Genomic DNA, 23485 nt, shown 5'->3' with positions numbered 1-23485 from the left:
GCTGGGAGTCCTATGTGAACTGAATCTGACCTGGGAAAGATAGAAGAATGACTGAAGATGGGAGAGTGTGGGCACCCAAGTTTTGCGACATTGCACCGGAGATCTTGTTGGAGGAGATGGTAACAAGGAGAGCCGACCTGTATTTGCAGGGGGCCCTCCAGATATGAGGTGAAAAGGCAGTGAGAGCAGATAGCCATGGAAGTCAATGCCAGGAGTCTAGCCCCGAGGACCTGGATGCAGTGCCACAAGAAGTTTAATGACTTCACATGAGGGTCAAATTCAGTGACGGCATCTTCAAATGCCATATCCTACCAACTGCACCACTCGCCTCAGCCACTATTCAAATCAGCACACCCCCATCATTCACCTACCAACAATCCCTATCAATCAAGACTCATATCTAACATACATATACTTCACTTCACCCTCACATACTTGCCACTGTTGCAAGCCTCACACCCACATCTCACAGCTTGCACAAACTACCAACTATTCAACCATGACAGCCACATCACCCAAACAAGACACTCACACAAACACTTCCCCCTCTCTTGCGGTAGAAGGTAGCACCCAACCGAAGACAACAGGTGGGGACGAGGCGTGCCTGCATGCTTTAATCCCCATGGAGGAGACGGTGCTGCCGTTAACAGAAGTGCCGTTGTTGAGGCCGTGGCCAGCGGTGGTGCTGAAACCTTAGAGATGATGGTATTCTCATACCTAATCCTCCTCCTAACATCCCATCTCTCCCTCATCCCACAATCTCTTCTGACTTACAAGTTGCAGATGGTGTAAGCACGTTTCCTTTACTTTACCCCCCTCCCCTCACCACAACCTTACCCTTGTGCCTTTTCCTTTAAGATAACCAAGAAGTGCAATCTGATCAGGTAGTAGAGGAAGAGCAAGAAGACCGTGATGATGAAGTCACACTGTCACTTGATTTCATATTTGCAGCCACAGCAGGGGAAAAAGATAGGGCAGGTGCCAGCTTGCCGGAGGGCAAGATTGCATATGAGTACTGCTGCAGAGTACTCGGATGAGGACTTTGGAGCAGACTACAGAAGTAGGCTGATGATTATGCACAACAAAATGTTGGTGCATTGGGAAGGCTTCCAGAAACCCTGCATTCGGTGTCAAAGAACAACTTGACATAAGGCTTTACGTACAGGTTGGAGCCCATCCTTTCCAGCATGGAAGTGGTGGCCAGCTCCATCAATACACTTGTGGACCCAACCATGATGCAGCGTTTGATGACCAGTTTCTCAGCTGCCAAGCAGCAAAAGCAGCTTCCACCAAAAGTCTGAGTGTTGCAGTGGAAGCTCAGACTGAGGTCATGCAAGGTCAGCTTGCTGCCATCATGGCTGCGGATATCAGTGTTCAAAAGGGGCTTGGAGGGTGTCACAGCAGTCCAACAATCTGCCCTCCAACAGTTTTCTAGGATTGTTGAGACGCCGCCCCAGGGGAGTGGCAGTGATTCCATGGAGCACGAGCCTACTGTCCCTCTCTGAGGATGACAGCATTTGTCCCCCCACTCTGCCAGTGCCCTTGCTGTTGCCTGTAAGCCAGCCAGCCCAGACTGCTGCCACCGATGCTGAGATGGTGCAATCTGAAGACGGGCTTTCTAGGCTCAGAGCTGCTCGAGGTCATCCTGCAAGGCCATCTGCAGTCTCTTCCACTGACAGGCAGCAGCCTTCCACCAGCTATGCTGCAGCCACTGGGGTAGCACGGGGACAGGCAAAGGAACACGGAAGACAGGTACTAAGGGAATTCACAAGGGTGATTAGATTATGTTTGTATCCAATATGGCATGATTTAATTTATAAATTTGTTTTAGAATGTTTATTTTACTTGGGGCTTTTATTTTTGCATTATAGCCAAGCTGACGATGTGATGTTCAGTGAGTGACAAGGGAAGGCAAGGATTGTGGGGCTGTTGGTGAATGGGAAATTGGGGTTGCGGTTACTGGTATCTCACTCGAATTTGTTCTTCACATACAGCCGGGCAGAAAGGGGCTGTCAAAGTTGCCGCCACCCTTCCTCTTCCTCCTCTACCTTCTATTCTGTTTCCTCGTCTTCCTCCTCCTCCTCTTCCCTCCTCATGCTCCTGCTCCTCAACTTCATCTGATAGCTGGTGGCAAGGACTATCTCCTCATAATGGCAAGGTTGTGGAGCAGACCACCATGAATCTTAAGACCTGCTCAGCCGAATACTGCAGGACTCCTCCAGGCAGCGGAATCGTTGCTTCAGCACACCAATGGTCTGCTCTATCACATTTCTAGTGGCACCATGGCACTCATTGTATGCACGCTGCACACGTGTGCATGGGTTGTGAATTGGAGATGTGAGCCATGTTGCCTTGTCACCCAGTTTGCTGTGGTGGCTGAAATACAGCTTGCACAGTGGACTACTGCAGAATGAAGGCATCGTGATCGCTGTTGGATAAGGGGCATTGACCTGCGTGATGCGTTGCCTATTGTCATACACCAGCTGCATGTTGAAGGAATGGAATCTGGTACATGGCAGAGTTGCCATGCGGCACTTGCAAAGCATTGTGCGTGCAGTCAATGGCACCCTGCACCATGGGGAAGTCTGGAATCCGAGCAAACTCTCGTGCTTGCTCCACCTGCTTGGTTCTGGCAAGTGAGAATGAAATTAAGTTAGCTCTCTTTGAATAGAAAATAGGTGGAAGAGTTGGCCATTCAGCCCTTCGAGCCTGCACCACCATTCAATATGATCATGGCTGATCATTTTTGCAACTTTAGTACCCCATTCCTGCTTTCTCTCCATACCCCTTTATCCCTTTAGCCGTAAGGGCCACATTTAACTCCCTTTTGAATATATCTAACGAACTGGCCTCAACAACTTTCTGTGAGTAGATAACCTCAGTGACCTCCCTTATGCAACAGTGGACAGCATACTGCAAGCTGTTGCTAATATCTCTAGCCACCAATCTGGAAGGAGCCAGGTGCATAAAAGTTCATTGCTACGGTCCCCTTCACAGCCACTGGCAATGTTGTCCTTGGCCTGCTTTGAGGTTGAAGTTGTGGCTATAGCAGTTGACAGATTTCAGTGAGGACGTCCTTCGTGAAGTGCAGATGTCTCACACATTGTTCCTCGCTGAGGTTCAGGTCGGAGAATTACTCCCTGAACACCCTGGGTGGATATGGCCTCCTGCTGAGAACCCCTCTCCCCTTCCTCCATCCTCTTCTAGCAGCTAGTCCTGCTCTGCGTGGCCTCTGCTCATTCTCCCAGTCATGCTCTATTCCAAGAGGAAGGCCTACTAGTGCACCCATATCTGGGAGCAGCTAGTTTGTGCAGAAGCCTTGGAGTCAATAAAAAGTACTTCAGCACCTGCCACACCACTCCCTGTAGACATTTGCAACTTGAAAGTACTATGGAAAGCATCAAAAAAGTGTAGAACTGTTGCAACGGCCAGAAGGAATCAACCAGCAAGTAATTAGTTGACGATCCCTTTAAGTAACGCTGGTGGGGGTCTTTCCTGCTGCTTATCATGTGTTCAGCTGTACGAACTTAAGAGATTGCGTCTGATGGATCGTCAAGCTGCAATGTGGCAGCGATGCAGTCAAATCAGTGATGCACACTGATTTGAAGGCATCGCTGCCTGATCTGTATACTTCCAGCAAATGTTCACTGTGCGCGCAAACATCTGCACCAAAATACCGTCCGGCCCGCCTTGAATCACAGCATGGGGCGTGCCGCAAGCGCTATTTTGGAACTCGAAGGCACTCACAGTGCCCAGGGCACTACCAAGCCCAATTTCTAGCCCATAATGTTTTAATACCCGCCATATAGAAGAGCAGGTTGGACATAATGGAAATTATAAAGTGAGACAGTTGATTTTTTTTTTATCTGTTATGATTAAAGGAGCCGCCAAAAATGACAATTACCAGCACTGATTGATTTAAATGGCCAACAGAAAGAGGTAATTTGTATTAATTTAAGCAGAAGCAGTATTTTAACAATTTAAAAAAATGCAGAGTTGTATCAATCTCACTAACATGAAAACTTTATATTTGTGACTGATTGCTGCGATGAACTGTTTTATTCACGAGTGCTCTGAACACAAGATTAAATTTTAGTACTCGAGTTGAGTTCAGTCAACAAGTTGAGAGCAAAATTGTTCATTAAGTTACTTAATCTCGATGCTTAAACTCTTGTTCGCCCGTGAACTGAAAAGGGAGCATTTATAATATTCAGCATTACAGCTGGGTTGCTGGTGAACATGCATTCTACAGTCTATATTTTTTTTAAATGTGCGTAACCAATTGTGCAAGATGCAGTAGTGATTCTGTGCAACATTGACCACCATTTTCCTCATGGGCTTGTGCTCAGCTGCCAATTCTCCAACATCTCAGCCACTCCACCTCAGCCCCAGCACCACATCTGGACTTTGCCACTCCCTCATGACAGAGGCCCCAGACTTTGCAAATCTCTGAAGCCTTCCCGAATTCTCAGGCCTCCATCCCACCCAGGCATGTGAAATTCTATTATCTATAATCATTATGCTAATTTTCTATTGATTTATTGAGTCACCTGAGATGGTCTGTTCCCTTCCTCATAGAACTGCCAACTTGCCTTCCCTTCCCTAAACTTCAGGTCTGCTGGCTACCTCCGATGAATATATTGATCACTGTGTCTTACTATTTGTCTTTCTCTTACTGTAACTGTTTAATGGCTAGTTAATCGTAGTTCCAGTTTGAAAAACATTCTTGAAGATTAAAAATTAAATGGTAAGCCTACCATATAATGGAGTGATATCTTTGATCACAGTGATTCATTAAGTAAAGTGGCATTTACACTCTGGCTCTTGTGGTCCAGGAAGGTTGTAGGTTTTGTCGGGCCGAGCGACCATCAGCCCGCGAGCACTACCGGAGCAGGCCGAGGAGTGGAAGGAGCAGCGCGGCGGCCCGGCCGAGCAGCCCCCGGTCTACAAGCAGGCCGGGGAGCGGCGTTGTGGCCTAGCCCGGCAGGCTGGGCGGCCCCCGGCCTGCGAGCATCGTCAGAGCGGGCCTGGGAGCGGAAGGAGCAGCGTGGCGGCATACCACTCCAGGGAGCAGCACGTGCTGGAGCAGGAGACCAATGGCAGTGAAGAGAGACGACATCAAGGTCCAGGTCGACGATTGGAGCGTGGGCAGGTACAGCAGGAGCAGCGAGGTCCGGGCGAAGGAGTGACGAGAGGTTGTAGAGAGACGTGATCAGGGCCCAGGAGAGGCGTGAGTTCAGGGCTGAGAAGAGGCGAGGGCCCAAGGGCAGCACAGGCCAGCCCACACTGCAATATGTGTGCGCACTAGGCCCGTACAGCAGAGCAGGTCTCCAGTCGTCTTGGATAACCCTTGCCACTGGACCAAGACCAAGCTCTGTCAAGCCCGTGTGGTGGCCGGTGTGCAACGGCCATCACACGTTAAAAAAATCCACGCACAGGCATCTTCCACCCTTCAAGATTTAGTTCGGGACCTGGAATATTAGGTCCTTCATTGAAACACCTGTGAACTTTTTGACGTGGAAGCAAGTCATCCTCGATTCGAGGGACTGCCTATGATGATGATGAGAGGTTTTGTCATTTCAGGGGTATTATACATAATATATTTCCTCATGTTTAAGTTTCACTGTTGGATTTTGTACTCTTAAGTGCTTGAAGTCTGAAGAAGAGTTAAAGCAGCAGTGTGAAACCTGTTCATTTTCCCACAGCAGTTATAAGTCTGCATGATTCTGGTTGTATAATTTTGTTCTAAATTCAGTAGTCATTGTAAAGTAATGCATTGCTTCCATGACTTCACAAATGTACATATAGGGCAACCAAAATAGTATTTTTGACATGCAAAAGAAGGTGATACTGTGCAGGCTTTCGGAAACCAACCTACTGCAATAATCTACTCCATTCAAATGGAAGTGGGTGTCTTAAAATGCTATGGTGGTCATTCTGAGATAATTAAATTAATAAAGACCATTCAATAATTCTACTGGGGAAATCATGAAGATACGTATTGAAGAAGTTTTGGATACAGTTTACCTCCCATGAGAAGACTGACATGTCATGTTTGACAAATTTGCTGGAATTCTTTGAGGATGTAACGAACAGGGTGGATAAAGGGGAACCAGTGGATGTGGTGTATTTGGACTTCCAGAAGGCATTTGACAAGGTGCCACATAAAAGGTTACTGCATAAAATAAAAGTACGCGGGGCTGGGGTTAATATATTAGCATGGATAGAGGATTGGCTAGCTAACAGAGTCGGGATAAATCGTTCATTCTCTGGTTGGCAACCAGTAACTAGTGGGGTGCCGCAGGGACCAGTGCTGGGACCCCAACTATTTACAATCTATATTAATGGCTTGGAAGAAGGGACGGAGTGTAACGTAGCCAAGTTGTCTGACGATGCAAAGATGGGAGGAAAAGCAATGTGTGATGACACAAAAAATCTGCAAAAGGACATAGACAGGCTAAGTGTGTGGGCAAAAATTTGGCAGATGAAGTATAATGTTGGAAAGTGAGAGGTCATGCACTTTGGCAGAAAAAAATCAAAGAGCAAGTTATTATTTAAATGGAGATAGATTGCACAGTGCTGCAGTACAGCGGAACCTGGGGGTACTTGTGCATGAAATACGAAAGGATAGTATGCAGGTACAGCAAGTGATCAGGACGGCCAATAGAATATTGGTTTTTATTGCAAAATGGATGGAGTATAAAAGCAGGGAAGTCTTACTACAACTATATAAGGTATTGGTGAGGCCAAACCTGGAATACTGCGTGCAGTTTTGGTTTCCATATTTACGAAAGGATATACTTGCTTTGGAGGCAGCTCAGAGAAGGTTCACTAGATTGATTCCGGGGTTGACTTATGAGGAAAGGTTGAGAAAGTTGAACCTCTACTCACTGGAATTCAGAAGAATGAGAGGTGATCTTATCGAGACGTATAAGATTCTGAGGGGGCTTGACAGAGTGGATGCAGAGAGGATGTTTCCACTGATGGGGGAGACTCGACCTAGAGGGCATGATCTTAGAATAAGTGGCCGCCCATTTAAAACAGAGATGAGGAGAAATGTCTTCTCTGAGGGTTGTGAATCTGTGGAATTCGCTACCTCAGAGAGCTGTGGAAGCTGGGGCATCGAATAAATTTAAGACAGAAATAGACGGTTTCTTAATCGATAAGGGGATAAGGGGTTATGGGGAGCGAGCGGGATAGTGGAGCTGAGTCCATGATCAGATCAGCCATGATCTTATTGAGTGGCGAAGCAGGGGCCGTATGGCCTACTCCTGTTTCTATTATGTTCTTATTATCACTTACCAATGATTGTTAGTTAGCACTACGGGTGGAATACAGACAGTACCCCATGATTCTTCATCGTATATTTGTTTGTTTTTTTGACAAGTGAAATAACTTGGATGTGAAATTTCAATTAAATTCAAGACATTTTGGGGGCGAAATTCCCCAGCACCCCGATTGGGGGCGGTAAACGACTCGGGGCAAGACTTCCTGCGCCCGGCACAGAAGTCCCATCCCGGCCGCGAAATTGCAGTTACCGCCCCTCACAGGAAGTGGTGTGCAATGTCAAGCGCTCCACATCCTGTTGGGACGGGTGCCAGAGTACTACTGGGGCACGTTCATCAGCGCTATGCGTCTACTCCGTGTAACGCTGACGTGTTTCAATGCCCCTTCCCTTCAGTTTAAGGGGAGGGCTGTAGCACACTCTGCCGAGCCTCTAATGATCTCCACTGGGCCACCAGGGCGCCGGGCTGCACGTTGGCGGCTCGGACCATGCCAGAGAAACAAAGAAGGGGCCGACCGGTGAGTCGGATGGAAAATAACAATGGCAGTGCGCGGCGCTCCCGATCTCCCCTTTAACTTTCGTCCTGCGAGTGGATGTTGACCCGGTTCGTGACCACGAGGCTGGCACTGACACGCCTCGCGGGGCCAATTTCCACCATGGGACGGAAAGGGGTAGGCGCGCGGTGCTAAGGGATCGATGCGCATTGCGATGATGTCATCATGCGACGGTCCGGGGCGCTTCCAGTGGGATGCGGCACTACCGTGGCAATGCTTCCGCTAACTCTCATGCAATTTCACGAGCCGCTAACAGGAGTTGCAAGTCAGGGCAATTTCGGCCCCTTCATCTCTCAATCTTTTTTCAATTATGTCAACTATTGAATAAGAAATCTATTTAATGATAACCACATCAACACATATGATCTAGGAACAATTTTGCTTGGTTGTTGTCCAGAAGTCAGCCAGAGATTATAAAATAAATTGGAATTTGATGGTATTTATCTTAGAAATTCAGGACCATATGAACAAGAGTCAGTCATTCAGCCCCTTGAACTTGTTCCTGCCATTGTTTTCGATGATGGCTGATCTGTACCTCGACTCCATTTTCCCACCTTTGTTCTGTATCCCTTGATACCCTTGTCTGACAAAGTGATCAAAAGCTTGTATGATGCTGAACATTTCAATTGACCAAGCATCTGCAGCCTTTTAGGGAGAGAGTTCCCGATTTCTACTATCTTTTATTTAAAGCAGTGCTTCCTGATTTCACTCCTAAATGGCCTAACTCATTTTAAGATTGTGCTCCTTTGTTCTGGTTTCTCCTACCAGAGAAATAGTTTCTCTGTATCTAGCCTATCAAATCTCTTTATCATTTTAAAGACCGCAATTAAATCACCTCGTCCTTCTGAACTCAAGTTGATGCTAAACTGATGCAGATGAGGCAACAATGGGAGCACTACATTGGTCTCACTCTCCCCAGGTTAAAGAGGGGAAAGTTCAGCGTAGATTTCCCCTTCAATTGCTGTCTAGTGACTCCAGGAAAGTACATGTGTGAACACTGACCATGATCTGTATTGGGCTTGTCTGTGATTCCCTAAGGTCAATTAGCTTTTTCCTGTTTACTGCCTCGGCTTATGCGTGAAGAATAACTACTTTTGTAAAGTTATGCAGGACTATTCATGTCAATGGAACCATACCTCAGTTAGAGTTACTGTCATTAGGAAGGGGGAGAGAAAATGAAATAATCAATTCTGATTTCAAAGGACATATTATAACAATATATGCTTAATTTATTATTAAATAGTTAAGATGGATTCTAGAAAGTTTATTGAGATTTGCCAAATCTATAACAGTAACATAAGAACATAAGAAATAGGAGCAGGAGTAGGCCATACGGCTCCTTGAGTCTCCTCCGCCATTTAATACAATCATGGCTGATCCGATCAAGGACTTGGGTCTATTTCCCTGCCCGCTCCCCTTATAAACCCTTGTTCCCTTATCGGTTAAGAATTTGTGATCTTCCTTCTAAATTTTTCATTTTGTCAATTGTGAAACTTATTAATCTTGTGCATTTGTGTTCTGTAGGTGAGAATAATGAAAACCAAGAAGCAAAAATGCTTTCAGAATTGAACAGTGGGAAATACAGCTCTTACAGGTATATTTACCATCTACAGAAAATGGATAATTGTGCAGTTCCTTGTATTATATTATGCTGAAACAAAATTGAAAAGAAAATGCTGGTACCTGTTCTTAATTTATTATGAAGTGATGTTGTTTGCTTTTGTGTTAGAACTATCTTATTGTTTCACAAATATAGACATCTTGCTGGAATAATTGAAGATAGGAAATGGAATGACAAGCGCATTTAGAATATTAAGAATTTGACACAAGGAAATTGTTAAAATATAGGCATCTTCTGCTACTATCATCATCATAGGCAGTCCCTCGAAATCGAGGAAGACTTGCTTCCACTCCAAAATGAGTTCTCAGGTAACTAAACAGTCCAATACAGGAATTACAGTCTCTGTCACAGGTGGGACAAACAGTCGTTGAAAGAAAGGGAGGGTTTGGTTTGCCGCACGTTCCTTCCGCTGCCTGCGCTTGTCCTCTGCATGCTCTCGGCGACGAGGCTCGAGGTGCTCAGCGCCTTTTATATAGCATATGCTAAATGCAACAACAGACTGGGTAAGAGTGGTGTAATCATTTTATTGACTTCTAAAATTTTACGCTTTGGCATTGGGACTATCAAATTTAAAGCTGACCGGTCTACAGTTCCCTGGACATATTCTATCTTACTCTTCTTAAATATAGGTATAACGTTAGCTATCCGCCAGTCCTCTGGCACTAGACCTTTTATCTAATGAATTATTAAATATGTGTAATAGTACGTCTGTCATCTGTTCCTGAGATTGTTTTAAAATGTGTTTTTTTCAGATTTAAAGAAAGAAACAATGCGTTTTAAAAGAATCCAGGGAAGAGATAACAAAAGCACTCTTACACATATTTAATAATTTATTAGAAAAAGGTCTAGTGTCAGAGGACTGGCAGATAGCTAAGGTTATACCTTAATTTAAGAAGGGAGATAGAACATGTCCAGGGTACTATAGACTAGTCAGCTTAACATCGATAGTAGGAAAAATAATGGAATCCCTACTAAAGGAGAAAATAGAAAAATATCTAGAAACCATGAATAGTCAACATGGATTTCAAAAGGGATAGTCTTGTTTGACCGACCTTAATCAGTTCTTTAAAGTGGTAAGAGAGAGGGTAGACAAGGGTGATGTAGTAGATGAAATATATCTAGATTTCCAAGAGGCCTTCAATAAGGGACCGCATAATAGACTGATGAATAAGGTCAGAGCGTGCAGAGTCAGAGGAAAAGTAGCAGAATGGATAGCTAGCTGGCTGCAAGACAGAAAGCAGAGTCAGGGTAAAGAGTAGGTATTTACGGTGCTAGAAGGTGAGAAGTGGGGTCCCACAAGGATTAGTGCTGGGACCATTATTGTTCATAATTTATATTAACAATTTAGACTTTGGAATCAAAAACACAATTTCTAAATTTGTTCACGATACCAAATTGGGAGGGATAGTCAACTCTGAGGAGGACTGCAACAAATTACAAGATGACATAAATAAACTTGCAGAATGGGCATATAATTGGCAAATGAATTTCAGCATAGATAACTGTGAGGTATCACATTTTGGTAAGAAAAATAAGGTCACATATTACTTGGAAATTAAGAATCTAAATGGGGTAGAGGAGCAAAGGGACCTGTGAGTACAAATACACCTTCGCTAAAAGTAGAGACGCAGGTTAATAAGGCCATAACAAAAGTAAACAAAGCACAAGGGTTTATTTGTAGAGGGATATAATTGAAAAGTAGAGATGTTATGCTAAACTTGTATTGAACCTTAGTTAGATCACACTTTGAGTACTGTGTACAGTTCTGGTTGCCATATTATAAAAAGGACATAGAGGCGCTGGAGAGGATGCAAAAAATATTTACAAGCATGATACCGGAACTGCAAGGTTATACCTATCAGGAAAGGATGAGCTGGGTCTCTTTCATCTTGAAAAGAGAAGGCTGAGGGGTGACCTACTGGAGGTCTTTAAAATTTTGAAAGGTTCTGATAGAGTAGACACAGAGTGTGTTTCCACTTGTGGGGAAGAGCAAAATTAGAGGCCATCAATATAAGATAGTCACCAAGAAATCAAATGGGAAATTCAAAAGAAACTACTTTACCCAGAGAGTGGTGCGAATGTGGAACTCACTACCACAGGGAGTAGTTGGCGAATAGTATAGATGCATTTAAGGGGAAGCTAGATAAGCATATGTGGGAGAAGGGAAGAGGGGGTTATACTGATAGAGTTAGAAGAGGAAGGATGGGAGGAGGCTCAAGTGGAGCATAAATGCCAGCATGGACTGGTTGGGCCAAATGACCTGTCTCTGTACCGTATATTCTATGTAATTCTACGTAACTTGCATTCGTATAGCACCTTTCACAACCTCAATCTCCCAAAGCGATTTAAAGCCAACTAAGTACTTTTGAAATGTAGTCACTGTTATAATGTAAGGAAACCTGGCAGCCAGTTTGCGCTTAGCAAGGTCCAAGAAACAACAATGAAATAAATTACCAGATAATTTGTTTTAAGTCTAGGTTGAAGGATAAATGTTGGTAAGGACACCAGGAGAATTATCCTGCTCGTCTTCAAATAGTGTCATATGTCCACCTGAGAGAGCATACTCTGTTTAAGATCTCATCCGAAAGGCAGCACCCCAGTACCACACTGAAGTGTCAAGTGTTGAGTGTAAAGTGGGCTCTTATTGGAAAGGTTTGAGTGAATACAATATGTCTCTAAACCGTTCATCATCATCATAGGCAGTCCCTCGGAGTCGAGAATGACTTGCTTCCACTCTAAAAGTTAGTTCTCAGGTGACTGAGGAGTCCAATGCAGGACCTACAGTCTCTGTCACAGGTGGGGCAGACAGTGGTTGAAGGAAAGGGTGGGTGGGGAGCCTGGGTTGACGTACGCTCCTTCCGCTGTCTATGCTTGGCTTCTGCTTGTTCTCGCCGATGGGACTAGAGGTGCTCAGCACCCTCCTGGAAGTGTTGAATAATGTTGAATTACTTTTGAATTAAGCGTGCAATCTGTGAAACCAGCTGCACCAATTTACCTGAGACTAGCCACCCAGTAAGGTTGAATGAGTGGGCAAGGCCAGAAATGTGTTTTTAAAAAAAAAAAGTATTCAAGGTATGATGAATGCCATTGTGAAACCACACAGGTTATGGTAAAAGTGATACAGAATCTTGTTCTCTTTTAAGCAGTTCCTGGTGGCCATGAAGTTTCCAATTATTTACTTTAAAATATATCCTGCCATCACCTACATATGCAATTTTCTATTTATATCAAAAATCTTTTTATTTATAGATGCTATTATGTACAGTAGATATCTAATTATGCTGAACATACAATAGATTTAAAGCAGTGAGTGTTATTAGAAGTTTGTTTCTTCCTGCATGTAGTTTGTTTTAAATAAGACTGGTGAATATATCTTTTATGCTGTGATGTTAACCAAATTACATGATAATCAATCTTATCTTGGTACATTTTGACAGGGTGGAGCAGTGAAGGAGGGATGAAAAACTAGCTTTAAAGTAAAATGATTAATTTACAGTACTGTATCATTTTAGCAAGTGATATCTTGTATTATAAACCACCAAGCATAGTGCCCCAAGGGAGACGAATCCTTACAGATTTTTTACGTTATAATTCACACAAATTGTCAACATTTCTCTTTATACAAGATTAGTTACTGACAGAAGATCTTGTTAAAATGTAGAGGTTTTTTTTAAATAGCTAAATATAGACATGGGAATTAAGCGTGGTATGTTACCTAGCAGTAATTCAAGAAGTAACCAAGCAGGGTTTGCCAGTAATGTTCTATAATGATCCTAATGTACAAAAAAAGAATGTCATCTGCTGACCAAGGTTTGCGGCATCAATGTCAAATTGATCATTTTCACTGAATATTTTCACTACAAATTTCAGGTAATTTTGCAAGGAGAAAGTTCTGACTGTACTGAAGTTTGGTGCTTTTAGAACTTCCTTTCATTACCTTCTAGTAAATATGCATTTTCAGAAAAATAGTATATGCGATAAGCAAATTCATGCAGACCAAGGAACAGGGTACTTGCTAAATGCTATATTGGTCTGAAGAACACAGTCCCTTAATACCTTGTGCCAAATGGCTATGTTGAATGGATCAATCTAACATCCCATTGCATAGCTGTAAGCCTACAGTTACTGCATCCTGATTCACTCACTAATTCTGCATTTGCAACCTAAATCAGCACTTCTAGAAATCATAATTGACACCTCTTTGCAGACAGCTGTCTATTTAACTGAAGTCTCCTGTAGATAAATATACATGTTGCAATCAGCTGTTTGCAGGGAAGCAATGATTATGTTCTTCAGCAATGCAAACCATTCAGTGTTATAAAATTATTTGAAAAATCCTGAGATGATTAATTACTTTTAATGAAATATCATATCTTGAAGACTACTGTTTTGCTAATCATAAATTCTGTTAATCTAAACAATGTGCTTAATGTTTTCCTGTCAGTAGCTGACATATTGAAGATGTGCTAGCTTTCAGTCTAGAAATGCTGCAATATCTCATTGCATCTTCAGGATCAAGTAGTTCTTCTATTTAACTAGTCATTCTAACCATACTCTTACTGCTATTTTGCAGCAGTTGCCTGATTTTTTTTTAAATGGCCACTCCTATTTCTTGTTTATATTTAAACTTAAAAGATTTCTATTAAGTTGTATTCCAGTTTGTATCAGGTTTTTTTTTTGTGAATTTTTTTTTCTCGGATGTAAGTGAAATATACATGTAGCAGTGTCTCTGCCAATTGAAGGTCGTTGAACCAACTGCTACATCCCAATGAACTAACAAAAGTCTTATTACACAAGATTATCTAGACACGTTAACTATAGAAATGATAATTAACAATCTACACACGCTAATACTCCGTAAATTAAACTCACCAGATAAGGATAGATGCGGGTAAATCCCATTTCTTGTTGGCGTGAGAAAAAGGCTATGATACAATGTAAACAATCTTATCTCACCATTTCACATATTACAAGATGCATTCTTCTCTCTCTTTCACATCAGTTGTACTTCATTGCTTAGATGTAGCATTCTGCTGTGTCTTCCAATCCACATATTGAAATGTGGGAGAAATGTTGCCAGTGATTTTCTGAAAGGGATCTAGCAACTTTTTCACTAGAGATTGAGTTTTCACTTTGTTGTGGACTTGTATATAAAGACTCCTCCACATTGAGATATGCTACTGATGAATCTATGTGCAGGCCTGTTTTAGTGGTGTTAGTAGTGTGACAGGCTTGGACATGAATACTAATCCAGGAATTTGTTGTAGAGATGAGCGAGGGAAGACATTTTTTTTAGTTAAATTTTACTGGGCATAATCTGTATGTTGCTAGATACAGCAAATTAATTTGTACACATCACAATTTAATAAAAACTTGGAAAAAGTATGAATTAATGAAACAAATGTATAAACATAGAACTTGATGCTAAACTTGTCCATTTGAGTAGCCACATTCTGCTGTCAATCGAGGCCAAGTTTAGTACTTTAGCTTCCATATTGCATTGAAAAGCTGCACCATTAGGGTTAGTGAGTCTCATCCTTAAGACTAGTCCAAGACCTTGCCCATGTGGTAGCCGATGTGCAGCAGCCACCCCACGCTAAAAGAACTCACGCACAGGCATCATCCACCCTTCAAAATGAAGTTCGGGACCTGAAACATCAGGACCTTCATGGATAACCCCAACAGCGACAGATCGAAACTTCACACTGCTATCATTGCCCGGGAACTCAGACGTTTTGACGTCGACTTCGCCACCCGCAGTGAGACCCAGCGGGCAGGGGAAGGACAGCTCAAAGAACAAGGTGGTGGGTTACACCTTCTTCTGGAAAGGCAAACCGGAAGAAGATCGCCGCCTCCATAGAGCTGGTGGGCCATCTCAGAGACACCCCCTGCGGGATAAGCGAACGTCTCATGACTTTCCGGCTCACCCTAGACCGGAACCAGAGCACCACAGTCATCAGCACGTACGCCCCAATACTCGACGCAACAGATGAGACCAAAGAGAAATTCTACTCGAGCCTCGAACAAACCCTGTCCCGAGTCTCTACAGATGATAGACTGATCCTCCTTGGCAACTTCAGCGCCAGAGTTGGTAAGGACACAGACCTCTGGGAAGCGTGATTGGCAGAGAGGGGGTAGGGAAAACCAACTCCAGCAGTACCCTGTTCCTGACAAAATGCCTAGAACATGACCATGTCATCACCAACACCTTGTTCCGTCAGAGGGACAAGTACAAGGCATCATGGCAACACCCTCGCTCTAAGCACTGGCATCTGCTTGACTACGTCATTGTCCGAGCGAGGGACTACAAGGGTATGCGCATAACCCGTGCCATGACAGGAGCCGATGACTGCTGGATGGACCACTGCCTAATCCGTTCCGTCATTAATATCAATACAGCCCCAAAGCAACAGATGGCAACAGAAACAATGCCGCGGGAAAATCAACACTGGGCCACTCAAAGATTGAGTTAAGAAAGCCCTATACAGCCAGCATCTCACTGGCGACCCTCGATGACCCCGAGACGCAGAGTGCCCAGAGCACCTGGTCTGCCCTCAAGGCCTCCATAACCAGTGTCTGTGAAGAGACGCTCAGTCACTCAACCAGGAAACACCAAGACTGATTTGATAAGAACGACCAGGAGATCCAGGAGCTAATAAGCCGCAAGCGCAAGGCATTTCTAAACTTAAAGCAACAACATAATTCGGGAGCAGCAAAGCAGCTCTACAGGCAGCTGAAGGCCGAGGTCCAACAAAAAACCCGTGACCTAAAGAATAGATGGTGGGTGGAGAAAGCATGGGAGATTCAGCAGCTGGCCGACAACCACGACGTGCGAGGATTTGTCCACGCAGTCACCACCACCTACGGCCCAAGCACCCAAGACCCCACCCCACTGCTGGCCAAGAATGGAGAGGCACTCATTAAAAACACCAAGGCGGTCAGGGCCAGCTGTAAGGAGCACTTCGAAGATCTCCTTAACCAAAGACTCTGCCTTCGACACGAGTGTCCTCGACTCCATCCCGCAGCATGCTACCCGCCACCATCTCAGCAAGACCCCAGCCCTGCCGCGATAGAAAAGGCCATCCAACAGCTCAAGAACAAGGTATCAGGAGCAGATGGAATCACCGCTGAGGCATTAAAATATGGCGGAGAAGCTCTATTGGCGCAAATGCATGACTTCATGTCTCTTATCTGGAAGGAGGAGAGCATGCCAGGAGATTTCAGAGATGCCGTAATCGTGACCATCTTCAAAAAAGGGGACAAGTCCGACTGCGGCAACTACAGAGGAATCTCTCTGCTGTTGGCCACTGGGAAAGTCATCGCAAGAATCCTCCTCAATCGTTTTCTCCCTGTGGCTGAAGAGCTTCTCCCAGAGTCACAATGTGAATTCCGTCCACTAAGGGGCACAATGGACATGATCTTCAACGCACAACAACAACAAGAGAAATGCAGGGAACAGCACTGACCCTTGCACATGGCGTTCTTCGACCTCACAAAGGTCTTTTACACTGTCAACCGTGAGGGACTATGGAGCGTCCTCCTCCATTTCGGCTGCCCCCAAAAGTTTGTCACCGTCCTCTGCCTGCTCCACGACGACATGCAATCCGTGATCCTGACCAACGGATCCACTACATACCTAATCCACGTCTGGACTGGGGTCAAGCAGGGCTACATCATCGCACCAATGCTCTTCTCAATCTTTCTTGCTGCAATGCTCCACCTCACACTCAACAAGCTCCCCGCTGGAGTGGAACTAAACTATAGAACCAGTGGGAACCTGTTCAACCTTCGCCAACTCCAGGCTAGAGCCAAGGTCGTCCCATCCTCAGTCATCGAACTACAGTACGCGGACGATGCTTGTGTCTGCGACACACTCAGAGGCCGAACTCCAAGCCATCATTAACACCTTCACCGAGGTGTATGAAAGCACAGGCCTTATATAAACATCCGTAAGACAAAGATCCTTTACCAACTTGACCCCGTCACACAGCACCCTACCCACCGCTCCCCCCCCGGTCATCAAAATCCACGGCGCGGCCTTGGACAACGTGGACAATTTTCCATACCTCGGGAGCCTACTATCAGCAAAGGCAGACATCGATGACAAGGTTCAGCATCGCTTCCAGTGCGCCAGCGCAGCCTTCGGTCGCCTGAGGAAGGACCTCAAATCTGGCACCAAGTTTATGGTCTACAGGGCTGTAGTGATACCCGCCCTCCTGTATGGCTCAGAGACATGGACCATATACAGTGGACACCTCAAATCGCTGGAGAAATACCATCAACGATGTCTCCGCAAGATCTTTCAAATCCCCTGGGAGGATAGAAGCACCAACGTCAGTGTTCTTGATCAGGCCAACATCCCCAGCATTGAAGCACTGATCACACTCGACCAGCTCCATTGGGCGGGCCACATTGTCCGCATGCCGGACACAAGACTCCCAAAGCAAGCACTCTACTCGGAACTTCTACATGGCAAGCGAGCTCCAGGTGGGCAGAGGAAACGTTTCAAGGACACCCTCAAAGCCTCCTTGATAAAGTGCAACATCCCCACCGACACCTGGGAGTCCCTGGCCAAAGTCCGCTTTAAGAGGAGGAAGAGCATCCGGGAGGGCGCTGAGCACCTCGAGTCTCATCGCCGAGAGCATGCAGAAGCACAAGCAGCGGAAGGAGCATGCGGCAAACCAGACTCCCCACCCATCCTTTCCTCTAACAACTGTTTGTCCCACCTGCGACAGAGATTGTAATTCCCGTATTGGACTGTTCAGTCACCTGAGAACTCACTTTTAGAGTGGAAGCAAGTCTTCCTCGATTTCAAGGGACTGCCTATGATGACGATGATGATCCATTTTTTTCTTACTATCGAAACTTGGAACCATATTTTGGTAAAAGATAAATTGGACAATGATCCTGGTGTCAGCACCCAGTGAATACTTATTCTGTGGGCACACAGGTCAGGAAAAAGAGGATAGTGAACTAGTATACCAATTCTCTGTCCATTTAAATCATACAAGGATATTCAAGGGGATGGAGCTATATGCACTCAAAAATGGTCTGATAGGCTCTCCATGGTCACATGACCTGATTGGTCCCCTTGGAGGATAAGCGATACACAGAAGTTTCTCCGGAATGTGTAATTGGAACCACCCAGCCCAACTTCTGAGTGACTTTGAGCCATTCTGACTTCAGATCCCAGGATAGAGCTCCCCCATCCCAGTACAAGTTCGTGACAATCCCATTCCAACTTCTTGCCCCATTCCAGCCCAAGTTCATGCCTCCCCCAGCCGAAGTTCCTTACCCCTCCCCCCAGCCCAAATTCCTGCACCCAACCGAAACCCATGCCTCCCCCAGCCGAAATTGCTTTCCCCCTCCCCCCAGCCCAAGTACATGCCTCCCTCAGCCCAAGTTCCTGCCTCCCCAGCCCAAGTTCCTGACTTTCCCCCCTCCCGCCCTGCCATAGATGGGGCATTGCGTCTGGGTTACAAATTGTTAACAGCTTTATTGGGTATGAAGTGAATAGTGTCAGTGTCGTGACTTCTGGATTTCATCCACTCCAACGATGTCCCATGTCACACACGCACCGAGCTTTCCAAGAAATCGGGTGTGGGTGTAAAGGGGGTTGGAAGAACATGATCCGTCTTCCCTGAGTTCCCTCTCTCCCCTCCGATCCCCTCCCCCAGTAGAGGCCTATCAGAATTTAAAACAATCATGCCAGATTGCGCTCTGTTAGCCACACTGTCTGCCAAGGGACAGCTTTTCCTCATTGAATACAATACTGTAGTTTAGTTAATCTGGTCTGCATCTTCTTTGACTCAATGGTGTTCGGTTATTTTAAGAAAAATAAAATGTTCACAAGGTATCCTCATACAATAATTTTAAATGTCTGAAAAACTCTGTTTGTAACCCATGGTTCTGCATTTTATATTTTGTTGATTAACATGAGAATTTCAATGATTATATTTAGGTAATATTTTTATAGACCTATAAACAAAATTTCAAAACTAAAAAAAAATTAAAGCAGTATTATATGAAATTGACTTTTACATAGCTAGTCCTTAAATTTAAGATAAATTATTTTTTTTAATCAAAAAAGTCTACAGTAATAGATCAGTCTACTTTAAATTCTGAAAGAAATTTGCAGGATTCAGTCTGAATTTAACATCAGACCATGTGACGGAAAAAATATCATCTTTGAATTTCTCATTAGTTTGAGAGAGAAAAAGCAAAACCACAAAAAGTGACAACACCTGTACCACAACTTAGCCATTATGATCACAGGCTTTGATAACAAAAAGTGCAAGTACGTTATTGAGGAAAAGACAAAAACAAGCAACATCAGTTGCAGATTATACAATGTTTCAAGCAATGGTTTGCAACCAACAAGCAGGACAGCCATAATATTTACCAATATTCACATATTCCACAATGGTATCCCACACAAAAAAAACACAGGGCAATCTTAGCCACGTCAAATCATATTGAAGATTCCAAGTTTATATATTAAATTACAGGGCCCAAGTTTCCACACGATAAAAAATGGGCGCCCCTCCGAGCTGGGCGCCCGTTTTTCGCCAGAAAAAAAACTCGCGATTCTGGAGAGCCCTGCAGCTCCTTTTCTGTTTGGCGTGGCGCCCAGGGGGGCGGAGCCTACACTCGCGCCGATTTTGTAAGTGGGAGGGGGCGGATACTATTTAAATTAGTTTTTTTCCTGCCGGCAATGCTGCGCGTGCGCGTTGGAGCGTTCGCGCACGCGCAGTGTGAAGGAAACATTGGCACTCGGCCATTTTTGTAGTTCTTTGTAGCTGTTTAATTTTTGAACATTTTTTAATAAAAGCACATTGCCATCAGTACATCAGCAGTGAAGCTTCCGGCAGCCTTCTCACTGTCTCCTTTCCCCCCCCCCCCGTGGGAACGTCTTCCTCCCCCCCCCCCCCCCCCCGGCTGCGTTCGGGCAGGCGGGCCCGCACTCCCTCCCTCCCGCCGTCGGGAACGAACTTGTGAGGCTGGCTGAAGCACTTTCACACAGGTAGGAAGATGCTTTATTTAATCTTTCTTTGCTTATAAATGTTTATTCAGGTTGGATTTATTTGTATAATATTTGTATAAGTATAAATAAGGATTTATTGTAGAATTTAATGACTTCCCTTCCCCCCCCTCCCCCCCCACCTCGTTCTGGACGCCTAATTTGTAACCTGCGCCTGATTTTTTAATGTGTAGAACAGGTTTTTTCAGTTCTACAAAAATCTTCACTTGCTCCATTCTAACTTAGTTTGGAGTACGTTTTCACTGTGGAAACTTTGAAATCAGGCGTCAGTGGCCGGACACGCCCCCTTTTGAAGAAAAAATTCTGTTCCAAAGTAGAACTGTTCTATCTGACTAGAACTGCAAAAAAAAAATGTGGAGAATTGCGATTTCTAAGATAGTCCGTTCTCCACCAGTTGCTCCTAAAAATCAGGCGCAAATCATGTGGAAACTTGGGCCCATATAAACCAGATAGTACCATGGAATCCTGCAAATGTATTTGATAATTACATCTTTTCACAGCCACTAAAATTACACACAAATATTTTCAATTTTTCAGCTATATAGGTTGGCTTTGTTAAATTCAAATAATGTAATCATTGCACATATAGTTTTGGAACATTTCTCATCTCTGTGTCATTAACTTTGCTGCCCTTAACAAGATATTTTGGGGCTGATTTTCCTGGTGGTCCTGTGTCTGGACACTAGACAGGCACAGGACACCTGAGATATATTATGCCCAAATTTGACACTAATATGGCCCAGTTGCACCAGGAATTAGGTGATGGGGTATGGCAAGAGAAGTGCAAGCCTTTCAGACCTGCAGCCGAGACCATGGCCACCAGCTTTAGGGCATTCTTGCAAATGGCATCCAGAAGGCCTTCAATTATCTTATGGTCTTCCTTTGCCTTGCCATCAGGCTCCCTCAGGCCCTCTGATCAGAGAGGTTTCGGGCACAAAAACCACTGCAAGCTTCACGGGGCACCACTGAAAATGGGAGCCCTTGGATGCAACCACAGAAAATGGAGATGGGAGGACTGTAAACATCCCTCCTACCTCAGTATTATGGCACTGCTTGCCTTCAGCTTATTACAAACATAGGTTCTGCCTCATCCCTCACAAGAAGCCTTGAAAACAGAGTGACTATTTGCATTAGGTTTTTTCTGTCCTTCTGCGCATGAGAGTATTGGACTCCGCCCCCTTTCCAGCATGGGCCCTCGATTCGGTCGCGCATGCACATTGCGGCGTACGAGGAAGTCGGAAGTGAGACAGAGAGACAGCCACGTGGAGTTGCCGTGTGGAGATGCTTCTAGCTTTTGGATTATTTGGATCATTTTCACGGCCTTCTGTGGGAGAGAAAACATTGAAGGTGGGGGAAGGGGAAAGAGAGAGACTTTGTGGGGCGGGGGGTAGGGAGAGAGAGACGGGCGGGAAGGGTGAGAGAGACTTGATGGGTGAGAGAGAGAGAGAGACGGGGGCATGGGGGGAGCGGAGAGAGAGAGTGAGAGACAGACTGGGGGGGGAGGCGAGGGATCATGTGATCATGAGAGCCTATCAGAGCATTTTCTAGTGCAAATAGCTCCGTCCCTCTTGGAAAGTACACAGACTGATATGTTGCAGAATAACTAAATTAAAAAACAGTCCAAGGAGACAAGAAACCAAGAAGGTTTATAAAACTTGATACCTAAAAATGTAACATGCAAAATGACAAGATATTGACAAAAATGAACAAAACTGTATCCTGTTAGTATTTGTGTGTTATTTTATATATTTGTTCATGGGATGTGTGCGTCACTGGCATGGCCAGCATTTATTGCCCATCCCTAATTGCCCTTGAGAAGGTGGTGGAGAGCTGCCATCTTAAACTGATGCAGTCCATTTGGTGAAGATACTCCCACAGTGCTGTTTGAGCCAGCGATGATGAAGGAACGACGATATATTTCCAAGTCAGGATGATATGTAACTTGGAGTTGATGGTATTCCCATGCGCATTTTAAAAAATTCGCTCATGGGATGTGGGCGTCGCCGTCAAGGCCAGCATTTATTGCCCCATCACTAATTGCCACCATTTCAGAGGACAGTTAAGAGTCAACTACATTGCTGTGGGTCTGGAATCACATATAGGCCAGACTGGGTTAGGTCGACAGATTTCCTTCCCTCAAGGTCATTAGTGAACCAGATGTTTTTTTTTGACAATCCTGTATTTTAATGGTCAGCAGTACTGATGCTAGCTTTTTATTCCAGTTTTTTATTTAATTAACTGAATTTAAATTCCCCAGCTGCCTTGGTGGAATTTGAACTCCTGTCTCCATGCTGACATTTGAACTCATGTCTCCGGATGATTATTCCAGACCTCTGGATTAGTAGTCCAGTAATATAACCACTATACCCTGCTGCCCTTGGCCTTCTAGGTGGTAGCGGTTGCAAGTTTATGAGGTGCTGCCAAAGAAGCCTTGGCAAGTTACTGCAACAGTCCATGGTGGAGGGAGCGAATGTTAAAGGTGATGAATGGGATGCCAATCAAGCGGGCTGCTTTGTCCTGAATGGTGTTGAGCTTTTTTAGTGTTAGAGCTGCACTCCAGTGGAGAGTAATCCATGACACGCCTGACTTGTGCTTTGTAGATGATGGAAAGGCTTTGGGGAGTCAGGAGGTGAGTCACAGCTTCTGACCAGCCTCTGACTTGCTCTTATAGCCACAGTATTTATGTGGTGGGTCCAGTTAAGTTTCTGGTCAATGGTGACCCCCAGAATGTTGATGGGGGATTTGTTGATGATAATGCCACAGAATGTTAAGGGAAAATGGTTACACTCTCTTGTTGGAAATGGTCATTGCCTGGCACTTGTGTGGCCTGAATGTCATCCAGGTCTTGCTGGAGTTGTGAATGGCACTGAACACTGTGCAATCATCAGAGACCATCTCCACTTCTGACCTTATGATGGAGGGAAGGTCATTGATGAAGCAGCTGAAGATGGTTAGGCCTTAAGAACTACTGCAGCAATGTCCTT

At 44.7% G+C, this 23485-nt stretch overlaps 1 protein-coding gene across 12 annotated transcripts in view; it reads left to right on the top strand.

The window, feature by feature from the left end:
* tbc1d5 (TBC1 domain family, member 5) overlaps positions 1 to 23485 on the top strand; it is a 789418-nt gene that overhangs the window by 394882 nt on the left and 371051 nt on the right. For all 12 annotated transcript variants that reach the window (XM_070881258.1, XM_070881261.1, XM_070881268.1 and 9 more), the window contains one exon: positions 9364 to 9433. In XM_070881258.1, the coding sequence (XP_070737359.1) occupies positions 9364 to 9433 (70 nt within the window). The remainder of the gene's footprint in view (positions 1 to 9363; positions 9434 to 23485) is intronic.

The sequence above is a fragment of the Pristiophorus japonicus genome, chromosome 5 (assembly GCF_044704955.1).
Source record: "Pristiophorus japonicus isolate sPriJap1 chromosome 5, sPriJap1.hap1, whole genome shotgun sequence".
Classification (NCBI taxonomy): Eukaryota; Metazoa; Chordata; class Chondrichthyes; family Pristiophoridae; genus Pristiophorus; species Pristiophorus japonicus.
Note: the sequence above shows the minus strand (reverse complement) of the source record. Positions and strands in the feature narration are given on the sequence as shown.